This window comes from Chaetura pelagica, unplaced genomic scaffold, assembly GCF_000747805.2.
Source record: "Chaetura pelagica isolate M959 unplaced genomic scaffold, ChaPel_1.0 scaffold344, whole genome shotgun sequence".
NCBI classification, from domain to species: Eukaryota; Metazoa; Chordata; class Aves; order Apodiformes; family Apodidae; genus Chaetura; species Chaetura pelagica.
In genome coordinates, this window is record NW_009953098.1 from 1,027,409 (window position 1) to 1,042,190 (window position 14,782).

At 49.1% G+C, this 14,782-nt stretch overlaps 3 protein-coding genes across 3 annotated transcripts in view; 1 reads left to right on the top strand and 2 right to left on the bottom strand.

Annotated features, from left to right (window-relative positions):
- The window catches only part of BRCC3 (BRCA1/BRCA2-containing complex, subunit 3), a 6,043-nt gene extending 5,884 nt beyond the window's left edge, over positions 1-159 (bottom strand). Inside the window, exon 1 of the mRNA XM_009997187.1 lies at positions 103-159. Coding sequence (XP_009995489.1) covers positions 103-159 — 57 coding nt within the window. The remainder of the gene's footprint in view (positions 1-102) is intronic.
- A 3,242-nt stretch (positions 160-3,401) lies between these two features.
- CMC4 (C-x(9)-C motif containing 4) lies at positions 3,402-6,862 on the top strand. Its single transcript, XM_009997068.1, has 5 exons — positions 3,402-3,518; positions 3,728-3,779; positions 3,862-4,030; positions 4,958-5,024; positions 6,693-6,862. The coding sequence occupies exons 4-5, from the start codon at positions 4,967-4,969 to the stop codon at positions 6,860-6,862; spliced, it is 228 nt and encodes a 75-aa protein (XP_009995370.1). The 5' UTR covers positions 3,402-3,518; positions 3,728-3,779; positions 3,862-4,030; positions 4,958-4,966.
- A 4,779-nt stretch (positions 6,863-11,641) lies between these two features.
- On the bottom strand, positions 11,642-14,489 carry FUNDC2 (FUN14 domain containing 2). Its single transcript, XM_009997188.1, has 4 exons — positions 14,452-14,489; positions 13,397-13,472; positions 12,341-12,475; positions 11,642-11,719 (listed from the first exon to the last, which is right to left on the bottom strand). Exons 1-4 carry the CDS (start codon positions 14,487-14,489, stop codon positions 11,642-11,644), a joined length of 327 nt encoding a protein of 108 aa, XP_009995490.1.
- Positions 14,490-14,782: the final 293 nt, after the last annotated feature.

Here is a 14,782-nt window from a genome sequence, read left to right on the forward strand (position 1 = left end):
GCCCCTCCCCAGGCCCGGCTCCCCCCGCACCCCCTCCCTCCTGCGGGGCTCGCTCAGCACCACGTCCCTTTCTTCTTGTCTCCCTGTCTCTTCAGATCCTACCAAAGCTGGAGCTTCCCTCGCCACGCGGCTGGACAGCCCCGGCTGGTCGGTGAGCATCTGCTACCCCTCCGTGGGTTGGGCACAGCTGGTGTGGGGCCGGTGCTCCAGGCAGAGTAGAGCCCAAACCTCCGAGAAAGAAGCTTTCTAGAGTGAGTCAAGGTGCTGTTCCCTCGGCAGACAGCTCGTTTGATCCCTGACTTGTTGCTAGATGCAGGCTGGGTGTTTCAGGAGGGCTCAGCTCCCCGAGGGCTGTGCACACAGAGGTGGGCAGGCAGCTGCACCCTGTCCCAGAGGGTCACCTGGCCAGCTGTGCCCAGTTCACTGAGCCTCACCACTGCTTGTTTTCCTTGGCACCTAAATGGCAGCTGAACTCTTCTAACAATCTGACCTAGTCCCCTTTTAAAGCAGAAGGTAACAAAGGCTGGAGTTTGTTCAGCTCCAGCTCTGGGGATGGTCCAAGTGGCAGCTGGAGCAATTTCTTTCAACTCTTTTCATAAAATAAATTAATGTACCAAATTTAAAAGCAAATAAATTGTCTTCACCACAACTTGCAATCCTCCTTCTGGCCCTATTCACATTTCTTCCTATATTGTATGACTCAGAAATCCACCCAGGTCCCAGAACAGCATTAAATTTCTCAGGTCTGGTGCTGAGATAAGCAGAATGAATACCTGCAAGCCTTGATCCTGTCTGTGGGAACTGGGCTTTAAGTCTCTCCAGATGACTATCTTAAACAGCTCAGACTTTTGCAATCCTGTTGATGGCAACCTTAACATCTCTGTCAAAGGATGATGCTGCAGTTCTGTAAATTTAAGCTGATTTGGTTTTTGTTGGATGAGTTGGTGCTTTTGATAGATTAGGAGGCAAACAATGTAAGGAGCAGGTTTTACAGCTTCTTCTACACAGAAGTTAGCTGGCTTCTCCTTTCACCCAGCTCTTCCTTCAGGATTTTTAGTGCTTTCTGACAAAACCTGCAAAAATAGGTCTTGGGTAAGTTTTCCATTCTTGAAGTTTCAGGTGCAGGTGCCTAAGATAATGTTTTTTTAAAACCTGTTTCTTTGGTGTGAGCACTGCAGGCAGCCCTGCCCTGCCTCAAGCCCAGTTGGTTTTGCCTGGCTTCAGGTTTTTATTTGTGGTACTAACTGGGCACCTTTAACAGCCTTAGGGGCTGCTAAAAAGAGAGGCCTTTGAACTTGGGCAACTGAGCTCAGAGCTGTGGAGTTTGGAGGAAGTTTGGGGTAAAGGGTGACAGGAACTGCTATCTGTGATGCAGGGTCCTCTGTAGGAGCCCTGTGACCCTGTGTCTGTCATTGCTGCCATGTCCATGCTCAGTAAACACACACATGTCACACTTCAGTCCCCCTCTGTCTAGGTCAGCAAGCCTGAACCAGGTTAGGAGAGAGAACCTTCCAGGGGGAGTTCACTTGGTGCAGGAAATTGCTTTCACTCACTGAGAAGTACTTTTCCAGCACTGAAGTCAAGTCTTAAGCCTTCTGGGGCTGATGAGCTGTAGAAATTCCAGCTTTGAGTGGGGTAGGAAAGCAAGTTCTTGAGCATTTTGGGTCATGCTGGAGCTTTTGGCAGTTTGTTGCAGAGGAGGGGAGTATCCTGGCCAAATTCCAACCTGGGTGATTACATTCAGCTGACTGGAAGGGAGCAGTGGCAACTGCTGCATTGCACTGTTGGAAAAAGTGATTTTAGGGTAAAGCAGGATGAAAAATACGTAGAGAAATGTCCCTTTAACCCTCGTAGCATGTTCTCTGAGGTCTTGTGAGGCTTGTCAGTCTGCTGTCACCTTCCTCTAACTGCCAGTGACCCGAGGCTGGGGTGCTGGTTGGGATGGCTGTGTCACATCACAGGATGGTCTTTGGAGTAGTGGAGCTTTGTTGTTTGTTTTTTTTTGGAATGCACAGACACATTCCCAGGCATCAAGCAAGAAAGCAGAAAGTGGGAGAAAAAAAAAAAAAAAAAAAAGAAATAATAACAGCACATTGAAAGTTTTCTGTGCTAGAAATGACTGTGCCAGTGGTTGGTGGTTTGGTTTCAAACTGATCCTTTGCTCCAAAAAAGTGAAGAAGCACTGATGTAGAACAGAGCAACATGGGAATGTGTTTTCTGTTATTTATGTCCCCCCATGTATAACAGGTTTTTTTTTCTCTCCCTGACTTCTCCTGCTTTGTTTTTCACCCAGATTTTCTTGCTCCTGTTTGAATGATGCCCTCTAACTTTCCAAGTTTTCAGAAGACCCCTGTGTTTTCCCTGGGATAGGAATATTGCAGCTGCTTCGTAGCAGGAGGATGTTTATGTCTTGTGTCACAGCTTAATTCTGTTCTACTTTAAACCTAGATCAAGGATGAAGACTGTCTGTGCCATTTTGATTACTTCTTCTAGGGTCCAAAGAGAGAATCATTCCCCCTGACCTCCATTTGCTCATGGCCCCGCTGGCTCTAACTGGGGTAAACTTGCCGGTACACAAAAATTCCAGTAGGAAGAACCACCTCCATGTCCAAAATTCCTTTGCCCTTGCTGCTATCGGTGGCTCTTGGTAACCATCTAAAAGCTGAACGACCCAAAGGCAGGAAAGCCATCCATGAGAAGCTGGTGTGGGAATGGACCAGGCTGCCATCCTCTTGAGAGATGAGACCAAGGACCCGTCACCATGACCGCTCCACGCGCTCCTGCGGACGGAGATTCACCCTTTGTCTCCAGACTGATCTTCGTTCTTGTTAAGCTCATTTCACCTCCTGTCACAAGTTTTCCTTTTGGGATCTAGAACCATCCTTAGCCACGGAACTCCTGTGTAAACCACTTTCTTTTCCCCCCACCCCCCAGTTTCACACCAAGACTGTTACTAGGATTGTTAGTGGAATAAGCAAAGCCAATGTTGACAGGGTTTAACTTTGCCCCAGTAGCACCTTTTGCCACAGAATGCCTTACAAACACCCTCCAGCATGTCCCAGTGTACCCCTTGCCATGAAGTTCCCGTCCACTTAGGCACCACCTTAGCTTCCCAGCCTGACTTTTAGGGACACTGCAGCACATAGCACCTCAGACAGTAAGTCAGACGTCACCCAGAGGTGCCTTCCAGGTCCGAGAGCTTTCTCCGTCAATGTACTCAGAGCTAAAGAGACCATGTGTGCATCCTGCCGGCTGATCCCACCCAGCTGAGGGAGCATCCTGAAGTGCCTGAGGGGATGGCAGAAGGAGGGCACCCTGGGGCTCCTCCTGTCCGGCTCTGGGTGCGTAGGTGCCTCTACTGCATTGCCAGTAACTGCCTGCTCTTTTTGTTACTTTCCCCCAGGAGGAAGGTATGCTGAGGGCTCGGATCCAAAGAGTTCAGGTTCCCCTGGGTGAGGCGCTGCGACCCAGCCAGCTCCCCCCATCCCGGCTGCCTCATATGTGGCAGCTGTCCCAGGGTGAGCAGTACAGGGATAGTAACTCTCGCGTTTGGGAGATAGAGCACCACCTCATGGTAAGGATGGTGGCAACAATAGGCCATAGTCATGCCTGTTTGTGAAGTCGTTTGAGCTCCCTGAGGGACGGCAAAGGACTGTTGTTTTGTTGAAGTCCATTAGCTCAGCCACAGTAACTGTAGACGTATTGAACTTTTCCTTGTCACTTACAGCTTGGTGGTGTTGAAGAACTGCTGCTTAAACTCGTGCCTGGTGATTAATCTGGTATGTGTAGACATTACCCCTGCTTTGTACTGTGCTCTGTTTATTCCCAGTAATTCTTAAATATGTAATTTTTGTCTTTCAGGAGCAGTGGCTCTAGGAAGGTGTTGTGTATTTTGTACAATAAATGGTTCTGTCTCCATTGAAATGCAGCCACCTCTGAGGTGGAAGCAGTGAACACAGTGACATGACACAAGAGTTTAGGACAGGCAGTGAAGTGTTGTGTCCAAGTGAAACATCAGGGGGAGTTCTAGGTGGACAGAATGTAATTGCCCCAAGTGGAGTTTGGCCAGGATGCTGGAAATAATGCCCTAGCCATACTGAGAAGTGGTGTGGGCTGGTGAATTGTCAGAAAAGAGAAAGGCAGGAGCTCTCTGGGCAGGGCAGGGCAGGAGCTGAACTCTAGCTCAGAAGGAGCTGAAGTCCCACCACTGTTCCAGTAGCAGTGGTGCTTTTCTGCAGAGGTCTCCCATCCCACTACCAGTACTACGAGTTTTTCTCATCTTTTGGTCTCTCACAGATCACAGTTACAGGTGTCACAGCTGCAGAAAGCCAAGCTGAGTGTCTGAAATCATTTTCTAGGGATTTGAACAAGATGGATTTGATCCAGCCAGGGTTTTGTTGGGGTTTTTTTTTGGAGAGGGACTTCAAGAGACTTCCCTGGAACAAACAGCCCTCCTTGTTGTCTTTATGGGACATACACAACTAAGTTGTTTTGCTTGGTTGGTTCTGTAAATGCCTCCTCAAGCTGCAGTTGTGTGAGTAACAGCATATCCTTGGTTGTGTGGAGCTCAGGGAGAGGGTGTTTCCCCAAATACCTGTCTTAGTGTAACATCTAGAGGCACAGAACTGTTGACATCTAGTCAGCTGTGTTAATTTGAATCATTACTGGAATCTTTGTGCAGCCAAGTGGAAAAGGACACCTTTTGACCTGAGGAATGAAAAAGGCCTTCAAGCCTAGCAATGTAAAACTTCCCATATCCATTGTCCACGTGATCATCCCTTAGGCAGACACAGAGAACTGGGGTGGATGTTGGCTGGCACCTGCAGGCAGCAGTAGATGTTTGCTGAATTGTGGCAGAGAGGGAGCTCTTTAAGGCCTTGACTGTAAGATATTGCCTTGCCCCCCTACCTCCTATAAACCACATTGTTTCTACAGTAACATTTTCCTATCGTTTTAGTCTCTGAACATGTCCCAGAAGGATCCCTGCCAGAAACAAGCCTGTGAAATACAGAAATGCTTGCAAGGTACCAAGTGTAATTTTGTCTTTCTGGTGTCTTGATTTTTTGGTGGAACTTAACTGTTTGATCTTAATTCTGTTCTCCTTCCCCCTTCAGAAGGAAGCAAGCAAGCACACAGGCATCCCCTGCGTGCAAAACAAACACAAGGATAATGTCTGGTTTTACTGAAATTCCCTTGTGCTTGATTGTAAATGCCAAGATAACCTTAGTGCAAAGCAGCCTTTGTAACAGTAATGTGCTGGTTTCAGGGTGTTCTCCATGCTGGAAGTGAGATCCCAAGGGTAGTCTTGGGACACAGCTGTAGGTGGGAAGAGCTAGACATTATACTAAGCTCTCTGACAGAGTGGGTAGGGAGGGAGTGGGTGGATTGTATGAGAAGACTGCTGAGCTTCCAGCTCCAGGGGTATTTTAAGAGCAGGTGAGGCAGATCTCTGTCAGGAATGGGCTGGGTGTATGTGGTCTGGCCTCAAGATATTAGGTGGTCTCCTGGAGACCTTGAACAGCTGTTTTGTATTAGATCAGCTAAATATTTAGAGAGGCAAGGGAGGTTTTGTGATGATGTGTTTCAGGAGCATGAGCTGGGGAGAGCAGGATTGTTACTTGCAGAGGGAAATATTTTTAAAATATTTTGGCAGGGGGGTTGGACTAGATGATCTTTCGAGGTCCCGTCCAACCCCTAAGATTCTGTGATTCTCTCCAAGGTCCTGGTGGCCACCTCTGCAAATCACTGTGGGCTTTGCCACCTTAGCCCACAGGGGCAGCCAGCAGAGCACTAGGGCAGAAAGGACGCTGGAAACCCACCCGTGTCCTGCGGTGCCTGAAGCTGCCAGTGCAGGGCGGTGTCTCTGAGCCTGAAACAAAGGCAGGCTGAGGAAGTGCAGAGGTGACCAAGCTGTGCCGTGTACAGTGACGTGAGCCCAGTCATCCCAGGTCAGACCAGGAGCTCGTTTAGCCCCGTGTCCCAGCTCTGGCACTGTACAAGAGGAGGAGCCTAGGAAGGAAAGTGCAAGGAAGTCAAGTAATCTCTGTGCCTAAGTGATCTGCTGAGCTAGAGGTGGGACCTTTGTGTGGAAGGTGGTCCTATTGCTGTCTCTGTGCAACTGGATGTGGCTGCTGGGTCTGGCTAAGGCCTGCTGCTCACATGCTGCCTGTTTCTGTTACCCTGCCCAGCACAGGCCTAGAGGAGGCTGCCTGGCATGTTCCCCCCCTTCCCTGTACAAACCTGGCAGTGCTGAAGGGTGTAAATGTCCCTGCTCATACCAAGTCCTCTTTGGATGCTCTTATATGTACACTTAGCTGTAAACCTTAGAGTGACATGGCAGCTGGGGTGAAGACCATGGATGGCGTGATCCAGCTGAAAAGCAGACAGGCTAAAGAAAGTAAAGCCTGAAAGGCAGCAGTAAGTGAAACCTCATTCTTACTGCAGTGAGAAGTGATAACTACAAAATGGGGGGACTGAAGATGCTCCCATCCACAATAGCAAGGCTGCCTTGGCATGGCTTGGGTTGCTGAGACTGAAGTGAGGAAAATGAAAGTGAGGAAATGAGCGGAGGCAGTTGTTGCTTTTCAGAGAAAGAAGCTGCTCTGCAGCTGAAGGGCTGAGCTAGATGTGTCCCTTCTGGGGACAAAGCCTGTTCTCCTCAGCAGACTTGGTGTCTCCTTCTTATTTTCCAGTGAACAACTACATGGAGTCCAGGTGTGAAGCCCTGCTGCAGGAGATGCGGAAGTGCTGCGCCCGCTACCCCAGGGGCAGATCCATCTGTTGTTCAGGGTTTGAGAAAGAAGAAAGGGAGAGACAAAACCTGAAGGTGATTTCAGAAGGAATTCCCCCACCACCTCAGTAACACAGGTGCTCCAGCAGGTGCTGGAGCATGGACTAATTTGCAGAACTTGTGTGTGTGTTTTTTCCCAAGCCTTTAGACTTTCAGGAAAGCCAGATTGCTCCTAGAACACACCTTCCAGCACACCAAAAAGTATAACATACTACCAACATATTGCCTAGTTAACAGACTTGATTTTCTGTACCAAAACACCATCTATGGTCTAATGTCTTTGCATTGTACCTGTGTCTGTGAAAAGTCAACTTGATGTTTTCAGAATGCTTACCTTACTCTAGTCCATCCTTGCTCTCAAAATGGAGAACTGGAACCAAGTTATTCTGGCTTCTGGAGGTACAGGAAGTGAGCTCAGAAGAGTGAGTTCAAGCATGACACATGAAACAAGCCCATCTTGACACAGCAGAGGTATTGCTGCCATCATGCAGTAATTCCAGACAACATTTTCCTGTCCAGTGGTTCAAGCTCAAGAATGGGAATCAGGTCTGGGAAGAGTGTTCCTAGATCTTGCATAGATCACAAGTGACTACAGGTCACTTTGCTCAAGTGCCTCACTTTCCCACTGGGCAGACTCTTAGTTACCTTCTGTTAGAATTGCCTACACGCTGCTATTTGCATGACAAAGATGTTACAAGAACATGATTTCAGGGATTGCTACAGAAATAAGATGATGATTATTTTTTTTAAAAAAGAGCAATATTTCTTTGAAAGATCTGACTGTTGATATAAAAGTTACCAATTTAGATAGGATTGAAAAACCTTTAAGCAATATGTTAAGGACCCAGTGTGGGTACCTGCTGGTACCCAGAGGCCTGTCACAAAGCCCTGGGCTAGATCCAGGAACTGATTTAGGTGCCACTTACTGGACAAGCAGTTGCAGGCACTTGGTTTCAACACCGCATTCCAGTCTCACTCACAAGCCGGCTGTGTCTGGACCCTCGGGGAGAGGTGGCTTTTCAGAAGCTCCCACCCGTGCGGCAGAATGTCCTGTGACCTGTAGGAGGAGCTCGGTAGACAGGTTCCTGCATCACCCTTTGGAGCTTCCCAAGTCTCCCTGTCCCCTCTAGCAGGACTCCAGGCACCTCAGTGGGTGCCAGGTCCACTGCAGGGCCCAGGCACCCAAGAACCAGACTTCACACCCACTAGGCCCCTAACTCTGTCGTTAGATCTAGCCGTAAAGGACTTTTGTGCTGTGATCAACTACAACCTACTTAAGAAATAACAGCTTCTATAAACAGACCACTGTAGTCTAGGCACTATAGTTAAGTGTATTGAAGCCTAAAGGAGCAAAACCATCTGTACTCACTACTCTGAAATACCGTGGTACAAAATAAATTACTGGAACAAACTGATGTCTCAGTTTGGTGGTTTATTGAGAGCACCACAGGGCTGCAAGCTCACAGGCCAGAGCTACACGTGGTATCATCATGATTAAATAGAAGCTGCTTCTGTTTTTGTACCTGGGACTTGAGATCAGAATAATTCAGAGCTAGCCTTCCACTCCTGCCCCCCCAAAAAACCCAACTCAAGACAAAAGAGGGGTTCTATTCCTGAAAAGTAGGGGAGAGTGGTAACAATGTTGTAAAACAGCTCTAACTCTTAACAAGTAGTTCATTTTTCTCTTTTGCCCAATACAAGAGGGAGTAGTGGAAAGAAAGTCACCAACAGATGATTAAAAATAAGTATTTAGGCCAAAAGAAAGGCCTCATCTCTGTGCCCATTTCTGCTGGAGTGGAGCAAACCGCAGCATCATCGCCTCCTGCCTCAGAAGCACCCCACCTTTTGGGAACATGGGATAACTGGATCATAAAGGAGAGAGACTGATCATCTGCCCACAGCCATCTGCAGAGGAGGGGAAGCTGGAGCCTCATGCTATCAGACTGGCTGTAACTGCTCCTGTGAGCCAAACACAATACACAGGGTAAGAGAAAACCACACTGGTTTCCCAGCAAGTCAACAGACCTCACACACAGAAGCTATTAGAGCAAAACTGTTTAATAAAATATCACTTCAACAAGCATTTACATACAATATATAAAAACACTTGAAAAGCCTACTGTGTTTTAAACCTTCTCATACTGCAACAGACACCAGAGGTTGATGAAACAAGACCAAGAGGAGCAGGGGTGAGGAGAGGGGGAGCAGCTCACCTTGGCACCTGCAACACTGACAAAGCATCCCACAAGAGGCTGGTTCAGCATCAGTGCTTCCCGTGTGGGACCAGAGCATCCAACGGGCCCAGAGCCCAACCGTGGCACAGCAGAGAGATCAGCCTGAGCCCGATCTCCTTGTCCACTCTTGTTACTCGTTTCCCCTTCCAGCAGCAATTGAGGCATTTTAGCTCCCTCTCTGGGCCGTTTCTCTCCACAGCAGGAAGGCTGGACGCTGTGGAGCAGAACTCACTGCATCCTTTGCCAGGGCTGGGCAGAAATAATTTATTTGAGCCTGAAAAACATCCCTAAGGTCTGTTAATGGTTTTACTTTGAGCTTTGTCGTTGGAGAAAGCTTTGTGGAGATTAGTGCATCTCAGAAGAAGCTGTGCTTTGCAGCACCAGGCAGAGGGGCAGCAACACTTTTTCCTACAGGAGCAAGAGATATCCTGCAATGCAAACACATCAATTCATGCACCATCAGCCCTGCAAGGTTCCTACAAAAAACCAAAACAACCCAAAGCCACCACCACCATCTGTCACTGCACTCCCAAACACCAATTTAATGAAGACCCAGTTGCTGCACCACATCACTGCTGCAGCTCTGCATGGCTTTTAGGAAGACCATCATTAAAAGGATGTGAGCCCAGGGCTCCTTTAATCTCCTTGGCCACTAAAGGCAGGGCAGGAGCAAAGATACCGATTCCTGTTTCTCCTGCAGTCTCTTCTCAGATCCTGAAGGTGAGAAAACCTCAGCTAAATCAAGGTGTTGCCACACTCACACTTCAATCAACAAAACTGAAACACAATTAACAACTGCAAGTGCTCATCCCAAAACCTCTGCTGGAAGAACCCACTATGCCAGCTCTTCCAGCAGCTCTTGGAGGAAGATCCCACTTCCAGCCACACAGAGGGCAGGTGTGGATGACTAGGAAGGCACCATCCAGCTCTGCAGATGCAGTGCAGCCACTGAGCCAGGTGCTGCCTCACCCACACCCCCCATCACTCCCTAGAATATGTCCCAGGGAAGGATGGGCTGACTTCCACATAAAATCCCACATTATTGGTAAGAACTCCTACATGTACCTGCTGGAGGAAACCACCCTGCTGTCATGTCCTCACACTCTGGAAAGCTGTCATGCCAGCCTGGCACAGCCAATGCAGAACAATTCAAAGGGATGATTTTTTTAAATATAATTTTCTCTCCTAGGTTAGAGTTCTGCTCTGCACACATCTGCACTGGGACACTGTCCAAAACCAGCTGAGCTCTGCACCTGGACTGCCTCCTCACCTGTAGGAGAAGGGCTGCTTCCATCTGATGGAATTAAGCAACTATCTTTTGTTTTGTGGGTTTTTTTGGTGGAAATGCTAAATGTGAAGAAGGAAGGAAAATAACCAAGAGAGGAAGCAGGGAAAGGAGCCACTCCCAGAAGAGCCCAACCTGGTTTTCCCAAGTATTGTAATGTCTTTTGCTTGCAGAGACCAGAGAGATTGAGTTTGTGCTCTGCAGAGGCAGGTCAAGGACTGCATTCCAGATTCCACATCCTCCCCCATCACCACCCCCCTAGAGCTGGTAACAGGGACCCTGGACCAGTACAAGGTACCTTCAGCAGGGATGCATCTCCTGCCTACAATCCTGTCCTGCACGGTTACATCTCAGAACATCACCAGCTCCAAAGATACCAGAGAAGGTCATGGCAGACCTAGAAAGATACCTAGAAAGGTCATGGCAGACCTCAGACTCTGAGGCCAAAGGTGGTTGACAGTAAGTGGCACAGCTGAAACACGTCCCCCCTGTGCCAGCTGGCCTGACACAGATGGAGCACACTGCAAGTCTGACACAGGACTGGAGCTCAGCAGGTGTCAGAGGCTGAGCAGCCAGGAAGGTGCTCTGCAGTGACTTCCAGAACATGAAAGGAAAGGGCCTGCAGAGTCACCCAAGATGCTCAGTTTCCAGGCAGTGCCAATGCTGCAGTTCCAGTCAGGGGTATAAATCACATCAGAGAAGCCAAATGGCCATTAGGTGCAGTGCAATGGCAGAGGGAGGGCAGGAGAAGCCCCAGTACCACGTAGAGCATTGACTTGCTCCTTACCCACCTGTCCCAGTCAGCCCAGGCTGTCCCTTGACATTTCTGCTTCCAACCCAGGAAAGCCAAGCACATTTTGGACTGCACACCCCATCTCTGTGCAGAGGGGAGCACAGGCTTTCCAGGTATTGGGACAGAACAGGTGCAAGCTAAATAGCAGTGAAGAGCTGCTGTACACACACACTGGCAGAAAAATGAACAGGTAACAGCCCTGAGCACCTGGGAAGTAGCATATGTAGGAGTCTTCTCTGCCACCAGATGTTTATGAGATTGCAGCTCAACAGAAAATCTGGGACTGGGCATATTTAGTGGGGAAAGGAGTTGCAGTGATACACTGGGAGTTACAAGCTTTCAGGCTGATCCCAGTACCCTAAAACCATACAGAGGAAACTGTTGGAAATCAGAAGCAGTGTTGTAAAAAATAACACCTGGGACCTGTGAGCAGAAGGGACTGAGCCTGTCAGCAACATCCTGTGAATTCTAAGTGAAACAGAACAGCAGTGGTGGAGGGCAAAGGAGGCTGGACACAAAGGGAGAGTCAAGCACAGTTCCTAGGATGCCATTCCAAGCAGGAATCCTCCAGCAAACCCTCCAGTCAGGATAACATTCTTCTTCAGAAATATGATCACCTGAGGAGGGGAGAGAAGAACCAACAGTGTTCACCAACAGCATGTCACCCACCCACCCACCCTCCTGTGAGAGGAAATCCCTCAGGCTGCTCTCCAAGGTGAGTGATGCTCAGAGAGAGGCCACTGCCCAGAGTGGGAAAGTGTCCTACCTACTGACCTCCCCTCCCTGATCTCCCCACTGCTGTACAGTTCCTGGAGTGATCCACAGAGCTGCAGGCCCCAGATCACAGTCTTCAGGGCTCTCTCACAACCAGCACAGTCAGTCTGACAGAAGGAGCTGCTGACTGTGTGTGTCAGACCAGGGTCCAGCAGAACACAGGGTCACTAGGCCACTCTGCTGCCAAGCTGCCTCGTCAGACAGAAGAGACACTTCTCCCTACAACCCCTGTGTGTTTGCTCCCAAACCCAAGGAATTTGCAGCAACATATGGGGAGCTGCTGTCATGCCACTCTTGCTGTCTCAGATATGCACAGATAGCTTTGCCATCATTCCAGTTTGTCATGCAAATATTCCCTCCTTGTGTTTGCACAGTGGAAGATCCACATTAGCCCAAAAGCTAATCCCATTCTCTGCTGTCCCTCCAGCTAAGTACCTGCACATGCCCTAGGAGAGTTGTCTCACCTCATCCACTCTGCTTTTCACTTCTGGAGACATTTTGTTACCACTGCTGTGAAATTTCAGCTGCTGCTTGGCTTTGTTCACGTCCCGTTCCACCAGCTTCCAGTCCACTTTGATGTATCCCGTGTGGTTTGCAATCTGGAGTTTTGAGGGACAAAAAGTCTTGCATGACCAATATTCAACAGACCCCCTTGCCCACCCACCTTCTCTGACCACAGCCACCTCCCACATACAGTCCAGTGGGCAGAGAGGATGAGCACACTAGCTTAAAAATTGGACAGGACCACCCCTGTAGCTGCATGAAGTGTCCTGCAGTCCCTGTCTCCCCACAGCAACCCCCAACAGCAGGGCACAGTTGCAGCCCAGCCTGTTTCAGCTTCTCTTCTCTCATGTAAAGCTGGAATCACTCCCCCCTCACAAATGCTATGTTTATCATGGGGACTCTGCAGCTCTTCAGCTGCTATGGGTGGACCCAGCTATTAATAGCCTGCTCATCTCTAAATATTTCATCTGGTCAAGATGATTCAGAAGTTAAACTCTCCCTGCTAAGAGCAAGGTTTTGGCTTTCAAAAGAACAAGCAGAGCCAGAAGAGTGGGGAGAATGACTCACACACAAGACAGCACCTGAGAGAGAAACAAACAAGACTGCTGAGGAAGGCCTGAGAGTTGTTCTGCCTCCTGAAGGATGTTTGACCTAGATATCCACATCCAAGCAGCTCCCCTCAGTGCCAGGGTTCTTGGAAACCAGGAGAAATGGTTGGGGACAGGGAGAGATCTCCTTTTCTCTCCTCTTCCCCAGTGCTTTACAGGGAGCCCCACATGTGCTGGCCTGATTCCTCAGGTAGCCAGCTTGATCCTGAAGTGCACACACACTGATCCTGCTCTGCTGCCACATCCATGTGCCCTGGGGAACACACACCCTTCACATCCACGGACACACGGAGCTCCTGGCAGAGCAGGGAACTGGCCCCACAGGTCCCAACGGGTGCTGATCACTAGGCAGCCCTCTGTTCCCACCAGCACAGCCCTCAGAAAGCCTGGCCCACTCTTCATACACACCTGAAGGAGGAAAAAGCCACCTCCCACTGCTGTTGCTGCCAGCTTCCCAACTTTCTGGAAGATGAATCCAGTACACCTACAAATCAACCAGGATGCAGTCAGGAGAATGACATACCAAACACACACTCTCATCCTGCTTTCCACAGGCAGGGCTGCCTCTGCCAGTCAGTACCAAACACTCAGAGACAGCCTGGCCAACAGCAGAGGGAACTTAGACACACACAGACAGCAAGAGAAAGGATTTGCCACCAGCCAAGCATGATGCCTTAACAGCTTCTTACTTCTCATCATTGCAGTTTTGCTTCTTATCTCTTCAACATCAACCCTCTGCCAACAGAGCAGGCAGAAACACGTGATTTCATCAAAACCAACAACGGATTTTAGCTTTTTGTTTTGTTTTGTTTTAAACTGATCTAATCTCTGAAGGGATATCAGGAAGCACATCTGCTGCTGCTGCTGCTCCACGACAGAGCACGGGGAGCAGATCACAAGGCAGGCTGCTCTGTGGCCCAAACAGCTGCTTAATTTCCATTTCTCAGAAGAGAAAAATTCTGAAACCAGTAGAGAGCAGCACTCTGAAGCTACCCTGGTCTCCAAACTGAGTTACATGCTTTCAACACGAAAGACATCACTGCAGCCACCAAGCAAGTGCCACCCCTCTGCTCAGACATGCAGCAAAGGACTTAGTGTATTGGATCACCCAAAATGGACCTGACTTTGACCAGTTTCCTTATCAACACTGCAAAACAACACAGAAACCTGCTCTGACCCATTTCTGAGTATATACATGTAGTAAAGACACAAAAGAGGTGTCCAGCTCACATTTTTATCAGAAAATGAAGATCTGTCACACACTTTTAAAGTGCTGCCCCACACAAAGACACCAAGCATGGCAAGGAGCAAAGCAGTGGGATTACACCAAGTTTTCAACTCTGTGTTGCTGTGGGAATGAAGCTGCAAACAGACCCACGTGCCACCAGCAAGTGAGAGGAACCCCAGGAACCACACACCCCTGCAGGATGCTTTTGTGAGGGATGTGCCTGAAACACACCCACCTCCAGGGAAGAAGGTACCCTTGTTCCAAGAGGCTCATGTTTACCTGTCCTAAATTCCACACCACCGCCTCACACCAGAAGATGAAGAGAATTTACCTCCCTAGCCTCAAAAATCAAAGCCTGAGGCCGTTTTCTTCCCTAGGAGGAACTCTCAACTCTTCAGTTCCACATTAGAGAGGATTTTCAGGCCTCCCACAGCTCAGCAGAGGACCCCAGAAGCACAGCATGTTGTGTCCCCAGGAGCACAGCCCCATCCCCAGGAGCACAGCCCCATCCCCAGGAGCACAGCCCCATCCCCAGGAGCACAGTGTGTCCCCAGGAGCACAGCCCC